This window comes from Typopeltis vanoorti, chromosome 14, assembly GCF_054136105.1.
Source record: "Typopeltis vanoorti isolate ZY-2024b chromosome 14, IOZ_Tvanoo_1.0, whole genome shotgun sequence".
Lineage (NCBI taxonomy): Eukaryota > Metazoa > Arthropoda > Arachnida > Uropygi > Thelyphonidae > Typopeltis > Typopeltis vanoorti.
This window is the reverse complement of record NC_143562.1, coordinates 45,993,649-46,016,130: the sequence shown is the minus strand read 5'-3', so window position 1 is coordinate 46,016,130 and position 22,482 is coordinate 45,993,649. Positions and strand designations below refer to the sequence as shown.

At 34.4% G+C, this 22,482-nt stretch overlaps 1 protein-coding gene across 1 annotated transcript in view; it reads left to right on the top strand.

Annotated features, from left to right (window-relative positions):
- LOC150099421 (NADH dehydrogenase [ubiquinone] flavoprotein 1, mitochondrial-like) overlaps positions 1-21,969 on the top strand; it is a 242,170-nt gene extending 220,201 nt beyond the window's left edge. Inside the window, exons 11-12 of the mRNA XM_090404424.1 lie at positions 11,351-11,460; positions 21,673-21,969. Coding sequence (XP_090260550.1) covers positions 11,351-11,460; positions 21,673-21,762 — 200 coding nt within the window. The 3' untranslated portion in view covers positions 21,763-21,969. The remainder of the gene's footprint in view (positions 1-11,350; positions 11,461-21,672) is intronic.
- Positions 21,970-22,482: the final 513 nt, after the last annotated feature.

The following is a 22,482-nucleotide window of genomic DNA, read 5'->3' as shown; positions in this document are numbered from 1 at the left end:
TTTGTCATGTTGTACCATCATTTTTTATTTTGGTTTAACCAATAAGAATACAATTTGGTCGGCTAAATCCCAAATTGCCAGCCCATCCTCGTTCGTTCAGTATCAAAGTAGATACCCAACAGGGTGCACCACGAGAAGGTGAGGATTGGACATTAGGTCAGAAGCCCTGGTCGGTTCTCCGCATTCCTTTAAAGGCTATGTGGAGGTCTCCTCTCAGTTATACAGCTTTGACCCTTAAGCACAATAAAAAATTGGTATTTTTTAACAAAAACATTTCTCAATCCTGGAAGCTTTCTACATAAGTATGTTGTAATGTTTGCTCATTTTGAATGGTACTTGTTTCAGTCTGAAAAAAATAGTGTTAAATATGTTAACAGTTACTATGCTACATACTTGAAAACTAAGTTTCTTTTCTTTATACTTTATTAACAAAGTATAGATATAAAATTATATTGAAACTATAGTGACCATCATGCTTGCTCACACATGTACAGAATCTTAAAACATTGAATCAAATCCTTTCTGACATTAATTACAAAATGTCTGCAAAAGCAAAAGTTAAGATCTATTCATTCAGAGATTAAACAGATATAACAGAAAACATGGCTAATTTTGCAGGCATGTCTTCCACATTGGGAAGCAGTGACAATAAATTTCCTTGCTCACAGTTAGCCAAGAAAATGACAACTCATACCTGTAACTTCATCATACCTTACTTACAAGCAATATCACTTTCTATTTAAAAGAGGTACCAAAATCATTAAAAACAGTTGATTTCATGAACTTCAACTATCCAGCAATGAAATAAAATACAACTATTTTGCAATGTTCTTGTGTTAATACTTGACAGCTCTCAGTTTCATAAACATGGACTAGCTTTCTTTCCAATCTTCAATCACACAGAAATACAAAATTGAAGATTGGAAAGAAAGCTTGTCATCAAACATCTGTTTTGCTAACCTTTCCTCACCCATTCTATTTAAGTGTCCAATGCCACCTTAGATTAGCCCTAGTCATACATTATTGAATGCTAACAGTGTCAAGCTCCTTTCTAATATCTTTACTTCTAATGATTCTGCCACTGATGCCATCTTTTCACTCTCCCAATTTTTCTCAGAACTTTCATGTCTGTGGTCTTTAGTTTTTGATCAAGTGCTTTATTTCTTACCCAACTCTCAGATCTATGACTTAAAACTGGTTTGAATAGTGTCTTCTATACTGCTAGTTTGGAGTTTTGGCTAATTTCTCTTATTTCATGTAAATTTATTCAACTGGCTCCCCACCATACCTTTGCTTATTCTATTGTATATTTCCAAATTTGATTTGTCCTTTTCACTAAAAACTCTGCCTAAATAGCTGAAATATTTTACTTGTTGTATAGGTCCTTGATCACGAGCTATTTTGACAGAGGACTCTATCCACCATCCCTCCCCCCCAGGACCCTGTAATCCATTACCATCAAAATGATACAATGTATGTAATGTTTTCATCCCAAAGTGCATTAGCTTACATTTTGCAACATTAATTTGACAACCAATGTCCTTTACCCACTACCATGTTATTTATATCATCCTGCAGGATATCTAAGTCACCTTTATCAATTATTGTCCTCCCTAGTTTTGCATCATCAGCCAACAGCTGAATATACCCCTTTAAATTTTCTACTATTCTATTAATATGTACAAATTAGATGGTAGCAGCCTTAGTATAGAGCCCTGGGGGCACTCCACTGGTCACCCTCATTTGCCTTGATTCCAGTCCACCATGGTAACCTTCTGATGTCTGACCCCACCCCCATTCATGCCACTTGCCTCATATCCATTCCCATTTGCTGCAACATACATAATTGTTTTCTATGCAGCATTCTGTCATATGCAGTGTCCAGCAGTATCCAATTCTGCTGTCACCTCATTGTAAAATGTGAATAAATTATTAAAGCATGACCCACCTTCTACAAAGCTGTGCTGCTGCCACCCCTTCCCCCCATGGAGTATCATATTCCTGTCCATCTATTCCTGAGTGTTACCTTTTACAGGGTACAAAGGTAGGGAAGAAAAAAAAACATACAAAGCAAACATGGGTTTTTCTCAGGCACCATTGTATACAGTAGAAATAGTCCAGTAGATTGAAGAGTCTCGGCATATCTTGGAAAGTGCTGAGAGAGTGGACAAAGGGCAAAGTAATTCTGTTACATAAAGGAGGCTCCAAGACAGAGGTAACACATTAACAGACCATCAGTATGTGGGGAGTGGTGGTTAAAAATATTGGAGATGTTGGTAAAAGCCGGAATTATAAAGTGACAACTGAGTTGGATAAAGGAAATGGCTATAGAGTGAAAGGAGATCACAAAGCTGGACTTTGCTAGGATAGCACATGGAACCCTGTTACATAAATTTGAGTGAATGAAGTTGATGATATGGATAAAATAGTAGCAGATGGGCAGGCATCAAAGAATGAGGGGAATTAAATCCAGGAGATAACAAGCAGGTGATTAGTAGTGTACTGCAAGGCTCTGTATTTTTGCTGCTGCTATTTAATTTGTACATCAGTGATGTAAGAAATAATTTAAGAAGAAATGTCCAGTTGTTTGTTGAAGATGCAAAACTGGGAAGGCTGGCAGTATTGGCAAAGATAATGGCTGGCAGTTTAATGTTGCAAAGTTTAAGGTCATGCACTTTGGGAAGGAAAGGAGATCACAAAGCTGCATACTGCATTGATGGAACTGAAAATTGATACGAGCAGTGAGCCATGATTGTGGCATATGACACAAGTGACTAAAATAGCTCATTAGATTGAATGTTGAAGAACACACTGACAAGCAGGGATAGGAAGGTTATTATTCCTATTTATAAGGCTTTAATAATGCCACATTTAGATTTAATGTACTCAGATTTGGCCTGATTTTGTTGGGGATGCGGACATAGCGGAAAGGATCCAGAGACAACTGACTAAGATAGTAACAAGCCTGTGGAATGCTTCCTATGAAGACATATTGAAGGTTATGGGTTACATAACCCATAATGGTTATGGGTTACAGTTGATAGATGGAAAAGAAGGATTTGACAGAAATATATAATTTATTAAGGGGGTTTTGTAGGATTGACACAGAAAACGTTTTTTCAGTATATGGCAGGAAGTGAGAAAACTTGAGCACATCTTGGAAAATGCCATGGGAGTGGACAAAGGGCAAAGTAGTTCTCTTGCATAAAGGAGGCTTCAAGACAGAGGTAACACATTAACAGACCGTCAGCCACTCCCATTCATGCCACTCGCCTCATATTCATTCCCATTTTATGTGTCTGTTATGGAAATTATGTGTGTGTGGTTAGCAATTGTATGTAAGTGTTAGATTTTTTCTTGGAGGTTAGTGAATAGGTAGCTAGAGGCAGTTATGAATGTTTCATTGGTGAAGTTGTTGAAGGAGACATATGACAGTTTCATTTTAGACAAATTATGGAGACCGTGACCATGTTAGAAATGATTACTTTAATTTCCCGATGTTTCAACCTTCATATTAAGTTCATCATCTGGAGTATACACACACACACACACACACACACACACACACACACATATATACGTATGTGTGTGTGTGTGTATATATATATATATATGTTAAGAATACCAAGCAATTTTAAACTTGGTTTTTTATATATATATACAAAGAATTGAATGAATAGAACCGAGATTTAAGTAATAGGGTGTTGATATAAAAACACAACTAGTTTCAGCTTGTAATAGCCTTCATCAGGTGACTTTATAAAAGAAAGAAAAAACACTAAAACACTGAAGCTTAAATAAACCATGAACATCGTAGAGAGTCTCTATACATAATTGACATTAAATCGTTGTGGTTGTATTTAAAGCTGTTCTTTCTTTAGTTGTATTGTTGGGAAAGTGCGTGCTAGTAGCATCTCGTGAATGCCAGTACATGATTACAGCTGAATGACAATCTGGGAGGTTGTAGCTCAAGTTATTATTTAGATGAACAGGATTGAAGATGATTTCTCTAGATTCCACGATTTTTCTCTCTAGTTCATCATTGCAATGGAAGATGTTAGTAGATTTTTCCCAGCAGACTTTGTGACTTTGGTTTTCATCATTAGGATTAGCCGAGAAAAGGATATGACTTGATAATGCACTGACTCGTGTCTCTTGTAAGTAATGTCCCTCATGTGTTCTTCCATACGCAATTCGACAGATTTGTCTGTCTGCCCAAAATAAGGAATATCGCAATCACACAATATGTTATATACACCAGGGTATTTGAGTTGATGATGACAAGGTTTTGGGTGGCTTATTAAGAAACGGATCTTTGGAAGTGGAGTGAACAAGGTTCTGATATTGTATTTTCTTAGAGCTTTTGCTAATTTATGTGAAACTGTACTTATGTAAGGAATAGATATGTTGCCTTCGAATCTATTTGTTTCTTCTCAGTGATGTCTAGGAGGATTAAGAATGAATCTTTCAACAATTCTCTTGGAATATCCATTAACTTCGAAAGAAGTTTTGAGATGGTTTATTTCTGTAAGAAGTTCATTTTGGTCATCCAGAAGAGAATGGGCTCTATGTCCCAAGGTGAAAATTATTCCAAGCTTATGAGGAGGGAAGTGATAGGACTGAGTATGCAGATATCTGTTGGTATGTGTAGGCTTTCTATATATCGATATTTTGAGTTTACCAGAAGAGCGAGTTAGTTTGACATCAAGAAAAGGCAAGGAATTATCCATTTCAAGCTCGGCAGTAAACTTAATACTTTGATGCCGGCTGTTGAGATGTTCGAGGAAAACCATAAGGGAATCATGTCCATGGCTCCAAATAATGAAGACATCATCTATATAGCATTTCCAAACTTTAGGTGTTAAAATGAAGGAAGAGATAGCCTTGGTTTCAAAATCCTTTAAGTAAATATTTGCGAGTACAGGGGATAAAGGATTACCCATAGCCAGTCCATGATTTTGGTTGTATATAGTATATTGAAATTTGAAGTAACCGGACCTAATGCAATGTGTAAGCAAGGCTAACATTTTTTGGATAACTTGTCCTTGAGTAACGTTAGGACTTCATGTGTTTGGGACATTAGTGAACAGAGAAGTTATGTCCAAGCTAGCCATGATTTCATCTTCGTTAACTGTAATATCCTTGATGTATGTAGCAAATTCTGTAGTGTTCTTGATGAAGGATGGTGACTTGCCTGAAAAACTTTTTAAGTATTTGGCAAGATATTTTGAAAGGTTGTACGTCAGAGAATTGATACTTTCTACAATTGGGCGTAGTGGGGTGTTCTCTTTATGGATTTTTGGAACACCATATATACGAGGAATTAATGGATGGAGAGAGTGTAGAGATAAGCGAACGTTTCGGGATAATTCAGTTGTTTGTATGATTTTGAAGTTCACGAGTTGGATCTCTCTCGAGTATTGAGTAGGTATCATTATGTAGTAATTCAAGCATTTTATTCTGGTAATCTTCAGAGTTGAGGATGACTGTTGCATTGCCTTTATCCGCAGGAAGGATAATTATATCTCTGTTGTTTTTATGGTTTTCCTCGAACATCTCAATAGCCGGCATCAAAGTATTTAGTTTACTGCCGAGCTTAAAATAGATAATTCCTTGCCTTTTTTTGATGTCAAACTAACTCGCTCTTCTGGTAAACTCAAAATATCGATATATAGAAAGCCCACACATACCAACAGATATCTGCATACTCAGTCCTATCACTTCCCTCCTCATAAGCTTGGAATAATTTTCACCTTGGGACATAGAGCCCATTCTCTTCTGGATGACCAAAATGAACTTCTTACAGAAATAAACCATCTCAAAACTTCTTTCAAAGTTAATGGATATTCCAAGAGAATTGTTGAAAGATTCATTCTTAATCCTCCTAGACATCACTGAGAAGAAACAAATAGATTCGAAGGCAATATATCTATTCCTTACATAAGTACAGTTTCATATAAATTAGCAAAAGTTCTAAGAAAATACAATATCAGAACCTTGTTCACTCCACTTCCAAAGATCCGTTTCTTAATAAGCCACCCAAAACCTTGTCATCATCAACTCAAATACCCTGGTGTATATAACATATTGTGTGATTGCGATATTCCTTATTTTGGGCAGACAGACAAATCTGTCGAATTGCGTATGGAAGAACACATGAGGGACATTACTTACAAGAGACAGCGAGCCAGTGCATTATAAAGTCATATCCTTTTCTTGGCTAATCCTAATGATGAAAACCAAAGTCACAAAGTCTGCTGGGAAAAATCGTGGAATCTAGAGAAATCATCTTCAATCCTGTTCATCTAAATAATAACTTGAGCTACAACCTCCCAGATTGTCATTCAGCTGTAATCATGTACTGGCATTCACGAGATGCTACTAGCATGCACTTTCCCAACAATACAACTAAAGAAAGAACAGCTTTAAATACAACCACAATGATTTAATGTCAATTATGTATAGAGACTCTCTGATGTTCATGGTTTATTTAAGCTTCAGTGTTTTAGTGTTTTTTCTTTCTTTTATAATGTCACCTGATGAAGGCTGTTACAAGCCGAAACTAGTCATGTTTTTATATCAACACCTTTTTACTTAAATCTCAGTTCTAGTCATTCAATTCTTTATAAAAATATGTATGTTAACCGAGATAATGATCATTCTTTCATATATATATATATATATATATATGAAAGAATGATCATTATCTCGGTTAACATACATATTTATATATATATATATATACATACAGAGACAATGATTTGATCAACTGTTATTCTACTGGCCTGACCTCTAGTGAAAAAAAGAAAAAAAAATACATCAAAGCTATATTCTATTTATAACATTATCAGAGAACAAATTCATATAGATAGTTTTATTACAGCAAAAGTGGTGTCCTAATTTATCATGAGAGGTTTATATTAGAGTTAACATCCTAGATTATATACTTACAGTTCTATTTATAATTAACTCTTGGACTATGGACTTGGACTTGGGTTATGTGGGTAGAATATGTGCCTTCCGTGTTCTTGGAATGACCATCATTATTGTTAAGATTAGGTGGTTGATAAGAATTTCACAGGCCTCCTTAAATTTACTTTCTTACCTTGTTTTGGTGGGATGTAAACAACAGGTGCCTTTCCAGTCAGTTCTATGAAGGGTATTCAGGAGATGATCAGGAAGGCCTGCTTTACCATAGTTATTAAATTTAATGTGCCCTTTATGTTCCTTTTTTCAGATGGGGATTGTGCATCCTGTTTCACCTATATAGGACAAATTACAGGTGCAATGAATACGGTATACTCCAGGGTGTGCCAGCAAAGGAAGTGGATCCTTGGATGAGTTGAATAAGTTCTTTCATTTTGCAAGAAGTTTAAAGGTGGCATTAAGGTTGTATTTCTGTAGTATTCTGTTTATTTTATCTGATATCCCTTTAATGTATGGAATGGTTAGTTTTATTGTAATCCAGTTTATTTTTGTTTTTAAGTGAGGTCTTGTGAAGAATTTTGTTGATAGTATTTATACTATAGATAGTATAACACTACTATATGAATTTGTTCTTTGATAATGTTAGAAATAGAATATAGCTTTGAGATATTTTTTATTTTTATTTTTTTTTTATTTCTATTTTTTTTTTCACTAGAGGTCAGGCTAGTAGAATAATGGTTTATCAAATCATTGTCTCTTTGGCATACTTTGAAAGGTAATATTGCTTGTCTCTGTATATATATATATATATGTGTGTATAATCCAGATGATGATGACCTTAATATGAATGTCAAAACAACAAGAAATTGAAGTAATTATTTCTAACACAGTTGTAGTCTCCATAATTTGTTAAAAATGAATGCTGATCACTGTATAACACTAAAGGAAAGTACATATGACAGATGTTATGTGAATAATGGTTAGTACAGGCCTCCCACAATTAGTTTTTGAATCCCTGGATATTCCCTAGAACTTAATAATAATAATCTTGATAGCATGCTAATGAACAAAGTAAATTCCCAAAGGTATAGGCAGAGCTCGTTTAGCCCTAGCTAACATTTTAGAAGATAGTGGATAGCCAGCCTCCACCATAGGCCATCACTGATAAATGAATCCAAGGTGGCTGATTATGATCTCACAAACTTCTTTAAATTTGCATTCTTACTAGGATATAAGGATCAAGTCCCTTTCACTCAATTCTTTTGGAATTCTGGGGCCAATCTTCCAGAATTTTGAGCATGCATTGCTGTTTATTTCATAAGCATACAAGACAAAGAAACAGAAAAAATCATCAGTATGTCACCTTCCCTTTTAAGATTAAAACAGATTAAGCCATTGCTATTCAGATATTGCATGAATCAGTGTGTGTGCGTGCACATGCACATACACCACACACACACACACACACACACACACACACACACACACACACACACACACATTCAGTACTTCAAGTGAGATAGAATGTCGTCATATTTCTTCTCAGCAAGGCCTTAAACTATCTCATTGCCATTACCAGTTTTCCAGAATTATTCTATTTCCTTTCAAATCACAATTTGAAGCTTCTTTTTTTTTTTCCTTCTCAAGAACTGTAGTTTTACTGTTTTTTTGTTTTTTTTTTGTGAAGGTTTCATAATTTTACTTGAGAGGGATTATATTCAGTCCAGCCAAGCTATAGGATGCCAGAAAATCCTGTCACAAATTCTGGGTACTGTAATTCAATAGTACTACAGTACTGAATTACTTTTGAAATGTTTAAAGTTTTTTTCACTTGGTTTAATCTTTTATCCAAGTGTAAGCAAACAATATTTGCACATGAAGTATCTTCATGACTGGACTACTTTTATATAGAGGCTGATGACGTCATATCAGTTGCCTTAGTATCCCATATTACCAAGCACACACACCCTTTGGGATGTGTATAATGCTATGAATTATGGGAGGGGCCACTACCCAGGCTGGTTTCAACCTTTATTGAGGTCTCATCAGTGGGAGCCAGACCCATAAGAAATACCAAAGTTGAAGTAATACAGAAGTTATATATTTCCCATATAAAAATAGTAAAAAGTTAATGCACCATATTATTTAAATACTCTGGATTAGAGAAAGATGTTGAAAGTTTTTACTTCATGCACAAATATTGTTTGCTTGTGTTGGATCCTACTTCTTCTCAATCTATACTTTGGATCCGACATGATTACTATTACGATGTTCTTAACTAATTGATAAGTTGTAAGTTGATTTCTAACTCAAATATAAAGAAAATTTATATTTAAAGACTGTGCCACTTTATATTTGAATTAGTTCAAGAATTGAAGATAAACCAACTCTCAACTACCCTTCCTTTATATGTTGTTACTATATATACTGGCCGAGAATATTCTTATAAAATATTCGAACCCGCTTTGGTTCGAATATTTTATGAATGGTGCAGTAAAAGAGATTCATGCAAAATACAACTTTTGATTAACAAAAACAAACATTTAATTTTAAAATCACAAAATTTATACTTAACTTCAAATCAGTAATTAAGATATCACAAACATTTTTGCTTCTCTGATAAGTACAATCATACAAACTCAGACTATGGTAAATCTGTTATCTCTATAATACAGTCTTCTCACAGTTCCTTAAGTTCCAAATACAATAAAATTTGCAGTAACACCTCTTCACAAACAAACACTTTTAATTTTACACTTCAGCTAATTCTCCGCAATAGTTACTGTTAGTATAAGGAAATTCTAGGATGAAACTCGAATACCACTGTATAGAATTATTAAAGGTTGGAATAATCTTACCGATAATCTTTTTTCTTCATCAACTTACACACAAACACTTTTTATAACTGTAAACACTTTATACAATAAACGGCACTCATTGAAATAAATCTTCTAAGTAATAACTGAATTAATTATCGGTCACCATACACATAAACAAACGTTCTTGCATGAAGTACTACTGATCACTCATGAATTAAGGCAACACACAATAATTCTTAACTTGAGGTTTTATATGCACAGTTGTTCATTCCTCCTGCATTCAAATAATTCTTTAGGCACTATAATTCTAAACACAGCTAACGGTAAACTTCAACTTTACAGCCTCTACTATTCTCTAGTAACTTTGTACTTTGCTTCAAGGTTCTGTATGTCCTTGAAAGGTCGGCGCTGAAATTAAATCTAAACTCCAGTATCGCTAGTCTATTTAATAGTCTCTCTCTCAGCTGTTTTCCATAGCTATAATTGTTATTCTACAACTTATTAGCTAACTGCTTCTCGACTAGTAGACTTAAATTAGCCGCTTGAGTGACTTGCCGACTCACCAATATCGCACTTTGATTCCCCGAATGCTGAATGCTCCGATTCCAACCGAATGCCAATCTCTCTCTTTTCACTCTCTAATCTATGTCTCTCTAATCTATATTTTCAGCGTTCTTCCTTTTTATATCCATTCTTCCCGCCTAAATTGTTCTTGTGATTTCTTTAACTAAACTTTCAGCTTTTCTCCCTCACGCAGCGTTCCAAACTCGCGCTCGCTCACTTACATACTTCTCCATGACAACAAAACAAAACAATAAAATTGAGCTATTGCATAATGTTAAGCTTCTACAAATAGGAATAAATAGAGAATATTTAAATTTCAATTAATGCGCAGTTAAATTATCAAATACAAATTCTTATAATATTAACATAGTAATAAATAAAATAGCTTAATAATATTTAATACAGTCTTTTCATTATTAATACATATATCTTTGGATAATTAATTAAATATTAGATAAAATTAAAGGTAGTTATATGAATATTAAATTATGAACAAGTGATTTACATTAATTAATTACAAGTCTAGCCTTCGTGTATGGTAGATTATGTTAACTGTGAATGAAGAACAAAAACATACAAAATAATTTCATTCATAGTTTAACACTTGCACTTGGATAATAGATTAAACCAAGAATGTAATTTCTTGGCAACTTTAACTTATAGTATAACCAAGTGAAAAAACTTAATATTTCTTCTTGGTCTGCTCATCATTCAGTTTGCATATTTCCTGGGGAGTAGAGAGGCTCTACTCAGTGGCAGGTTTTTCTCTGTCACTCAGTAGAGATGACAGGCAATACACTCAGATGAAAGATAACCAAGGATATAATTTCTTGGCTGCTTTATTGAATTACTTTATTACAGTATATATATATATATATATATGCTTCATCCTGACATTTGTTATGATAGAATTCTAGATAGAATCTAGAATTTTGTTATATGCTTCATTTGGCACATTGATAATAAAATTTTAAGCAATTTATCTTTAATATTTTAGGTGCCATGTGTGAATATTGCACTAATTTTCCTTATTATTTCAGTGCAAGGTAATGCTAAAATAGATGAAATCGATATGATCTATGAAATAAGTAAGCAAATAGAAGGTCACACTATATGTGCTCTTGGTGATGGAGCTGCATGGCCAGTTCAGGTTGGTTATATATATATGTGTGTATTTTTTTTTTTTAATTCTTTTACTTTACTGTTGTAAAATAAAAATATTTCAGATTCATCTTATCACTCAGAAATTTGATGAACTAAAATAAGAATATTAAAGGTAAAAGAAGCAGACTGGAACTGCATACAGATAAATATATTAATATAACCACAAAGTTTCATCTTTGTAATAGAGATATGTTTGGTATAGAAACAATTGGTTTAAATGATTGAATAGTGCAGTTAGTTGAAGACAATACAATTAAATCTGGCAGTGTTATATTTAGAGTTATATTTGAAGCTTTCATTTTGCTGTAACATTATTTTAATGAAATAAATGGATAAAAGTAAATTTGATGAATACGTAAGTTTGTGGTTTAGCAGTTTTGTAGAATTTCTAGCATTGAGACCACATATTTTTAGATGGAAGTTTTTTCACTTGGCTATGCTACCAATTACATATTTGGTTTAATCCTTTATCCAAGTGTAAACAGATATTTACGCTTGGACAAAAATATTTTCAGGAGGCAAATTGTGGTAAAGGTGGTATAAGTTCTGATCACTTGCCTTAGTATCACATAATGCAAAGTACATATCCTTATGGGTATGTACAATGCTATGCATTATGGAAAGGATCACTACCCAGACCAGTTTTGACCTTTATTGAGGTCTCGTCAGTGGGAGCTAGACCCAGAGGTGGTGATACTAAGGTGGAAGTAATGCAAAAGTCATATCACCATATACCAGTCAAAAGGTGTCAACACCTTATTATTAAAATTCTCTTGATTAGAGGTAGTTGATGGAAGTTTTTTCACCTGGCTATGCTACCAATTACATATTTGATTTAATCCTTTATCCAAGTGTAAGCAAATAAATTTTGCGCCTGAAATACTTTCAGGATTGGGGCAACTCGTGCTAATAATAATGTGTTGACACCTTTTGGCATCTGGTATATGGTGATATGAATTTTGCATTACTTTCATCACCTCTGGGTCTAGCTCCCATTGACGAGACCTCAATAAAGGTCGAAACCAGTCTGGGTAGTGATCCTTTCCATAATACATAGTGTTATATATATATAGCCATAAGGATATGTGCTTTGCATTATGGGATACTAAGGCAAGTGATCAGAACTTATACCACTTTATCACGAGTTGTCCAGTCCTGAAAATATTTCAGGTGCAGACTTTGTTTGCTTACACTTGGATAAAGAATTAAACCAAATATGTAATTGGTACACATCTTTTTAGACAAATAACGAGCTCGAGCTCAATGAAATAAACAAATATAACCCTACATGTTTCGTATGTTTTCAGACTTACATTGTCAGGGATACTAGCAAAACATACACGTAAAATAACAATGCTAGAGACAATTACACATATTAGATGTTGTCAGAACTTCACAATTGGCACATACAAATAAGTAACCAGAATAAAAAAAATATTAAATGAATTACTGTATAGATGTTGGAATACTGCTAATGGTTGCTGTCATGTTTTGTAGCATGACGTGTTGTGTTCTAGGTCTATGGTAGTTAGATTTTTTAAATAAATGATCTAACTACCATATCAAATTTGATGTAGTATTAAGCCTTGATTTTTGTTACATTGTGTGGGGATCTGTAGCATTTCAGAAGCTTCCTTGAACTTTCTTGTAAAACAGTTATGATCAATATATGGCATTTTTGTTTCTTGCCAAACTACCTGATGGTCTGTGTTAGTTGTGTAGGATGCCAAACCTGATTTATGCTGGTGTTCTTTGATCGTTTTTTATTCGAATCTCCCCTGTCTAGCCTACAAACAAATGCCACAAGAGCAAGAGGAATGAATCTCATAAATACTTGGTTATTTCGTGGGATGATATGAAGGTAAGAACCTGAAGATTTTATACAGTGGGTAAAAAAAACAAAACACACACTTTAATACTGTAATCATGGAGCAACAGTGCCACTTTGTAATATTCTTGATGTAATGTGATTGCATTCTAAAAATTTTGTTTAAGTAAAGTAGCATGATTGCATTTTAAGAATTTTGTTGATTGTTTTGGACCCCTAACCATGGAGGGTGAGAGTATGCCTCAGGTTGTGCAGTTCTTCATCCCCATTAATTGACAACAGCTAGTATTTCTCCAGTCTGTTATGGGCATAGTGACTAAGGAAACAGTTAAAGAACTTTAAAATTAAGTCATTTAGATAATTATGTTGAAAATGCAAAGTGGCTCTCTTAAAGAAAATACGACTTTAGTACTATATTAAAAGATATGCTTAAGATGTCTCTCAAATCCAAGAAACCAACATAGACTCATTCTTGTTTGGATTTAACTGGTGTAGAAATTTTAACAAGATTTCTTCAGTTATCTCACAAATTTGAAGGAACTGCAAATGAAGAAGTGCCATTTAATATGGAAGTCAGTGTTTTTGCCATTATTACCTACTTTGGACATACTTTGTTTTCAGAAGTAGATGTAATCCACATCGTCTTCATGTCTGAACTCAACAGAACATCTAGTTTGACAATAGTAATTGGACCACATAAGCAAAGAAATGATTTGTCAACATGGAAGTTAAAGCAGAAACCAAAGATGCATTTTGTTTTTGGTAGAAGGGAAAAAGGAAGCTAGTATTTGAACTGGGGGGGTCGAATTATTTTCCATTTCCATTTTGAGTAGGAGGTGAGCACTTCTTTTAGAAACACCTTTAACATAAGTAATAGTTATCTGATTTTTATTCTCGTCGGGTCATTTGGGCAAATAGTTATTTAATGTCTCATTAAAAATGGATAGATTTTAGGCATTTAAAGATATATCATTCTGTATGTAGTCATGTTATATGATATCTGTTATCATATCTGATATCAACCGATGTGATATCAGATATTCACTCAACCAAATAATATGGGCTCAAGTTCATCTTTAGAGACAAATCAGATAGCAGAGGCATCATCATCGTGAAGTTGCAGAAATATAGTGGCAAAAAATTGTTCTTCAAAGTGAAGAAAATTGCTAGTTTTGACAAGTAAGGGCTATTGTTGCTTCCACTTGCTGATAGAACTTTCCTCTGTATTCTGTTATTCTGAAATAGCCAGAATAGCAAAATCGATATGTTTGATAATATCAGGAGAAAATTTCTTCATTAATTGTGTACGGTTATCCTGTAATGATATATCAGTGAACAACGATGTAATTCAAAGCTTGCTATTGTCATTTTGAGTTAGTATTTTATATATATAAATTCCTGTTTTATGTATTTTTCGTAATCCATAAATTTTGGGTGGTCTACCATGAAAACTACAGAGTTGGGCTAAAGAATCTTTATTCCAAGATGTTAATGTTATCCAAAATTTTGCTCAGACTTACAATTTTTGATGATCATTAGAAAGCATTCTGTTATTAGTCATGTCACATAACAAGACATCTTTTTTTGTAATATTCTTAGGATTTCTGATGGCAGCTTTCCTTTTGTCAGCCTTAGTATCAGGTAACCAAAAAGTTTGTGCAGTTTTCGGTAGAGTTATCTGCAATGATTTGTTTTATTATGTAGTGGTTTGCAGAGTGCAATTTTTATGTACGTCATATGCATCAGTCAATCAGTACACTCTAACTTAGTGTGTACTCTTTTTCTGTGACTTTGAGCTCTTTTAAAATTTAAAATGTCATTTGAACCTGGTGTAATTTGGGTTTGTTTCCTTTACGAATTTAAACTGGGTTCGAAGGCTTCAGAAACATCCCATGAGATATGTGTGGCATTTGGAGAAGATGCGGTAGCAGAACGTACTGCGCAGAAATGGTTTAAATAATTTGCTTCTAGTGATGAATTACTTGAAGATGCACCACATTCAGGAAGACCGTCCATTATTGATAATAAAGAATTAAGTGTCACTGTTTGTTGAAAATAATTCAAGATTAACATGTCAAGAACTTTCACAAATGTTGAACATGAGTGGTGAAACAATTTGTTTATACTTGCATCAACTGGGAAAATCACGGAAGCTAAGCAAATGGTCTCACATGCATTATCAGATGACAATAAACTTCAAAGGTTATCAATTTGTTCTTCACTTCTTTCAAATCATAAAAATGAGCCGTTTTTGGATTACTTGCTCACCTGTTATCAAAAATGGATCTTGTACTCTAACAGAAAGCAAACTTCTCATTGGTTGTCACCAAACGATCCAATACCGCACACTCCAAAGGCATCGCTTCATCCCTAGAAGACTATGCTTTTGTGTGGTGGACTGGAGCTGGTATTGTTCACTACAAGTTTCTCACTGCACGCCAAACAATTATGGCCGAAATCTACTCAATGCAACTTGAGTGTGTGCAGGAGGCGTTACTTCAGAAAGAGTCAGGACTAGTTACAGGACAATGCAAAACATGCTCACGAGAAGATTTGTGCTTTAGGATGGGAGATACTCCCTCATCCTCCATATTCTCCTGACATTTCTCCAAGCGATTATCACTTTTTTTGTGCTAGACAATCACATGCGAAATAAACAGTTCTGCAGTAAAACATAGATTGAAGCAGAGGTTGCTTGGTTTATTACTTCTAAAGACAAAACATTTTATAAAAGCGGAATTTACAAATTTGTATCTCATTGGGAAAGAGTTGTAGATAGTGAAGGTGCTTATTTTAATGAATAAAACATTTTATAAAACTTTAATTTTTATTATGAAAAACCACACGAATATTTTTTGGTTACCTGATAATAACTGAATTGCTGTTTGAGGCTAAGCTAAGTATTCATTTTTAACAGTGTTACAGCTAAGGATATTAACTTGCAAAACTTGAGCAATTTCAAATTGTAATGTATGAGCACTTGGAAAAAGAAGGTCATGAATCTCTTGAAATTAATCATGCAATCAGAAAATGAAATCCATTGAGGTGTAGCCATGTTCTGTATACTTGTTAACTAAAACTTTAATGGACTAAATGATTAAGTACCAATTTATTAAGAGTATCAGAAGATAAATCATGCAGTTTGTATTTCTTCTGGAAGTGATTTTCAGATTTTTTAATTAATTTCCCTTTAATTTAAGAGAGCAGAACAACAGATGATTGATTTGAAATTATATAAACAATTATAACAATAGACATGACTGTTCATTAACATCATTCAGCAAGTTTCTTTTACTGTTAACTATTTTTTGTATTCAGAAAGGCTTAATTGTGTTACAATATGCAGTCGATCAAGAAGTAGTAACTTTTTGGCATTTGAAATAAGTTTACTATTACCAACAGTTTACTATAGTCTCTTGTTTGTTTGTAAACTTCTCCACCATATGTCTGTTTTTATCCATTTGATTTCATTAAAATAATGAAAGATGCTATACAGCATAATCCAGCATTTTCACTAGAGTTGTAGAGAAAGCAACTTTCCTCCCAGAATTGAGAAAGATGGAGACATTCATTTTGGTTTATGTAAAAGGACCTTGCAACTTCTCTTGTATAGTTTAGACAGAAAACAGGACTTATGACTGAGTGACACAGCTTGCTCAGTTAAATTAGATTGAAATTTGTGACAATGAATGTAATATTTGATTTCTTCACTTTCCTTCCACTTTGTTCTTCCCATAACCATCCAGTTTGACCAGAATAACATGAATGTGTAGAAAATGTTGGTGTTCATTTTTGTTATGTTTCATATTTTGTTTATTATTAACTTGCAACACCATTTTAGGATGAAATAAACTATGGGGAAGAGGATAAAAAAGTAGTACCTCCAATTTTTTTATTCTTTCAATTCAAGCATGGCAGAAAAGCTTTGCATGCCAATGAGTGGCATTGCAGTTGATTATGTGTGCAGAATATTAGTAGATCCAAATGGCACCGTTATAAATGCATGTATGAAGCAGAGTGATGATTGAATTCCTTTCAGAAGATGCGAGTCCAACAGAAATTCCTACCTGCCTAAAAAGTACTGTTGACATGAGCACAGTTACACAGTCAAACACTTTTAAAGTGGTGAAACCAAGGTCAGAGACAGCACTGAAGTAACTGGTCAGTAACCTTAATGATGACAGACAACAAGAATTTCATTGATGTACTGATTAAGGTGGATTATTGCATCACAATTTGAAATGTGCAGTACAATCAGTATCAGAAAACCAGTTGTGATGACCATCGTTAACAACCTCAGCAACAAGGCTTGTGAAGAGTGGGACCCAGAAATGCTTATGACCAATACACAAAGTCCTGGAAAGTCATCTATATGGAATTTCTCCAGTGCTATGGGAATGAGGATGATGATTCATGAATTCACCATTATGACCTTGGAATAAAGAGGCAGCCCATGAAATTGCATCCTCTCAACTCACTGCACACAAAGAAATTCAAAAGATAGTCTTCTGTGGACAAATTTATTGCAACTATACTCTAAAACAAAGATGGGGTCTTGTTTTTGGACTTCTTGGAGAGAGAGAGAGAGGCACCATGAGTTCAGAATGATCCATGGAAACATTGCAGAAATTGAAAAAATGCATCCATAGAATTCAGCCCACCAGAAACACAAATGAGGTCCTCTTCCATGATAACATCAAATTTCACACCAGTATTGCACATAAGGGATCCAATTGCAATATTTTGGCTGGACTGACCTTCCTTATCACATAGCCTGGACCTAGCATCCTCTGACTACTAGTTTGGCTCATAAATGTACTCTGAGAATACCATTTTGCTAATGACAAGGAGCTGAAACAAGCTATTAGTGAAGAAACCCATGATTGAAGTAAAGACTTTTACAAGAGCAGCCTACAGAATCTCAGTGATGAGATATCACAAAAGATAGAGAATTAATCAATGTAAAAGCCACTCTTAAAACAATAAATTGATATGCTTTCCTATTTTCCGAGAAAAAAAAATAGGAAAGAATCATATGAATTTATTAGATCTACTAATTGTAGCTCAAAGCTTAATATAATAAATTTAGTTTAATCCTTTAAGTGTGAGCAAACAAAGTTTGCGCCTGAAAGTATCTTCAGGACTGGGGTAAGGTGGTACAACACCAGGGCAACTCGTTGCAAAGGTGGAGCAAGCTACCAACATTCCTATCTCAGTATCTCCTATAATGCAAAACACATCTCCTTGCGGCTATGTCTAATGTTATGCATTAACGGAAGGGCCACTATCCAGACTAGTTTCGACCTTTATTGAGGTCTCTTCGGTGGGAGCCAGGCCCATGTGAAGATATCAGGCAGAAGCATTAGCAGGTCATCTCTACCTATAGGAATTGCCAATTGGTGTGCCACCCTTTTTTAATAATTTACTCTGGATTTAGAGAAAGATGTTGAAAGTTTATTTTTCACTTGGTTAGAGTATAATAAATTTAGTTTAATCCTTTATCCAAGTGTGAGCAAACAAAGTTTGCGCCTGGAAGTATCTTCAGGACTGGGGTAAGATGGTACAACCTTATGAGGAGAATGGTGGAGAATCCTCTCCACCATTCTCCTCATCCCCAGGAAAACCTGGTGACCAGAACTGAGCACAGTGATCCAGATAACACTTTATAAAGAGGAATGATAATGCCCTAATTGCTGCAATATTATTGAAGAACACACTAATCAAGTAATCCTGGCTACTTTATCAATATGCCCTCTAAAATTCAACTCTCTGTCTCCTGCTCCTCCTACTACTACTCCTAAATCCCTGGCTTCATCAGTTTCCTGGAGTACAGTTCTCTTAGTGTGGTACACAGCTTGTAACCTTTTTACTCCAAAATGCTTAACTTTACACTTTTTCACATTAAATTGACATCCATTATGTTTTGCCTGTACTGTCAACCTATTCAAATCATCCTGCAAGCTCTCTACATCACCTTGATTAACTATTACCCTACCCAAATTTGCATCATCAACAAACAACTGAATAAAGAGTGAACAACTCCCCTTCAGATTATTTCCTGTATCACTTAGGTACAGGAAATAATAATGGTTTAAGTTGGTCCAAGCACAAACCTGCAGCACACCACTAGTCACCTGACTTCTACTTTTTGGTATCTGTCCATCAGCCACCCTTTTATCCATATCACCAGTTTCAAATCCATTCCCATTTGTTGCTGTTTGTGTAACAGAGCTCCACGTCGAACGCTTTTGCAAAATCCAGCAGTATCATCGTGTAGTCAGTTCCATTATCCAATTCAGCTGTCACACTACTCTGTTCATGCGTCTCTGTCACATATGCTACAACAGTAACCTCACTTGGATGAATACCCTTGCAAACTGGTCATTCTTTAGCTCAACAATTTTGTCTGCCTCTGTTACCTCTCTACCATCTGCACTCATTAAAGTTATCCTTCCATAATCATTCTTCCTCTTACTTGCCACAGAAAAGCTCTTTGGAATTTTCTTTCATCTGTTTGGCTAATTTCTTCTCATAATCTGATTTTGCCTTCCTTACCATGCTGGTCACCTATCTTGCCTGATCCTTGTACTGTTCATGAGTTAGCTGGTCAGCTTTCTTCTTATATACCCTCCACAATATTTTCTTTTTTTGCAGCTCATTTTTAATGATACTACTCACCCATCTAACTCCTACCTGATTTACCCTCCTGACTTTGGATATGCAGTGTGATATTGCTTCCACCAGATATCCCTTGACTATCCCCCATGCACTGTGAACATCCTTCCAGAACTTTATTCAGTGGTACTGCTTCAAGCAAGCTGCCTCCTTAGTGTATCGTAATCATCTGCCTTATAGTTCAAATATGTCCTTTCTTAACTGGAATTTTCATGTTTTGCTACTTTACAAGTCGAGACCACATGATCAATTTTCCCAAAATTGGAAGTAATATAGCCACCTTAGTTATGGACAGGTCTTCTGGCCTTATAACAAGATCCCACACTCTCATACCCAAAGTATCTCTCCATCACCTTCTGCTTCAATTACTGTATTTGCCAGTGTATAAGACGCACCCCATTTTTTGTACATTTTTTTTTAGATCTCATTCTGATTCTGCCAAGTTCTTATCATTTTCTCAGTTGGGGGTGGCCCGAAATGCCTCTCTGCAGCCCTGTTTCCATGTTCTTTGGCATACGCAAGCACACGTAGCTTGTATGGAATATTGTAGCAATGCTGACGTTTTTCAGCCATAATTTGCCAAGAAATTTAGAGAAAATTTAATGGCAGAAATTTATTACCATTCACAACAACCGCGACAACAATTGGAAAGTTTAAACTAACAAGAACACAGCTGTGATTGTCGATGACAGCGCATGTGTATCCACTGAACTCTACGTAGCTGGAATGCTCTCACACACCGCAAGCAAAAAAGAAATCGCTTAACTCAGAATAGAGAAAATTTCCAGAAATGAAAGTAATAAAAAACTGATTATCGGCATATAAGACGCGCCCTGTTTTTCAGACCTATTTTCAAAGGAAAAAAGTGCATCTTATACGCCGGCAAATACGGTAATTATCTCTTAGCAAGTGTATAAATTCAATTTCCTTTCTGCTATGTGATTTTCAAACAGACTAAAATGGTGAATTACCCTTTTAGTCTGTTTGAACTCAAAATTTTACTATTCAGGGTAAAAATTACATTATTAAGTCTTGTTCACGGTATTTATTTAATTTTTTTTATTTTATTTATTATTTGATTTATTTATTTATTGCTGTACTTAATTTTTATAAACCATAGATGACAAAAAAAAATTCCAAGTTGTTTGTCATCCATGGTTTATTAAAAATAATATTCTAAAAAAGAAATATGTGAACTCACCATGTTTCTAAAATTTGAAAATTCACATTTAAAAAAAAATACTTTGAATTTGCATTGCAAAATTCCTCAAGGATTAATGCATTTTATTAACATTAAAAATGCACTTAATAAGATTTACAATTTAGTATCCAAGGTAGAAACCAACAATAATTGTAATGTAAAAAAATCTGTAAATAAAAAGCTTAGGATGAGGACTGTATGCCTTTTGCAACATCTGAGACTAGAAATTAAAAAGAAATTACTAGGTTCATGTCCCACTGACTGTATCCAGTACTTATTTCTTTTACTAACACAAATATTACTTGCTTAAGTAATTTATTACCTCAGTAGGTCAAGTGGTAAAAAAGAAATTTTCAGTACTGTCATTAAGGGAACTTAAAATGCTCATTACATTTAAATTTTTGTCTTAAGTAATACCAAGTATTCAGTCAGTCTGCTATAATTTCATGCATAAGTTAAAATTTTAATACATTCCTTAACTTATATATATCTAGGGCTTAGTTCGACACTTCAGGTCCCTTATTGAAGCACGTATTAAAGAATTTGAAGAGAAGAAACCACAGCATCATCAAGCAAGAATATAAGCTGTGGTTCAGTTTGCCTTAAATTTTAAAAGTAAAATTTAATGAATGTTGTATATTGTTGCTACTGTAGTATCCAGGATATGTGTATGTGAACAATGATGAAAGCTTGTAACTTATGCTGTCCAGCTAGACTAATAAAGCTAGAGTTTGTAAATAAGATTTCAGATTTCAGATAGTGTGCAGTGAGGAATAAATTATTTAAAATGACTCTTGAAATATGTTGCATTATGAGTTGTTTAATTATATGACTAATTTATGCTAAAAATGAACTAAGTGACAATTTAAAAAAAAAAAGTACCGTATTTTTCGATAGCTAATGCGCACCCCCGACATTTTCATTGCTTCTTTTGATGTATAGATAACGCGCATGCACCAACTAGCGGTAGAGTTAGGAAGTACAGACAGAAGATGGAGGAATTCTTTAAAAGCATGTGCTTTGCTATTAGCAGTGGTCGATTATTCCGTACATCCTGTTTTAAAATATTTCATAAAGTAAATCATTATTTGTTTATATTTTGTTATTATTGGTAATTCAGATCTAATTCTTGGTGAAAATCTTACACAGTGCAGTTCAAGCTTGAAGTGGTAGAAGTAGCAAAGGAAAAAGGAAATCATGAAGCTGGTAGGTTGTTCAGTGTTGGAGAAAGTAGTGTTCGTGAATGGCAAAAGGCTGAAACAGTCCTGAAATGTTTACATACGAGGAAATGTGCTATGAGGTTT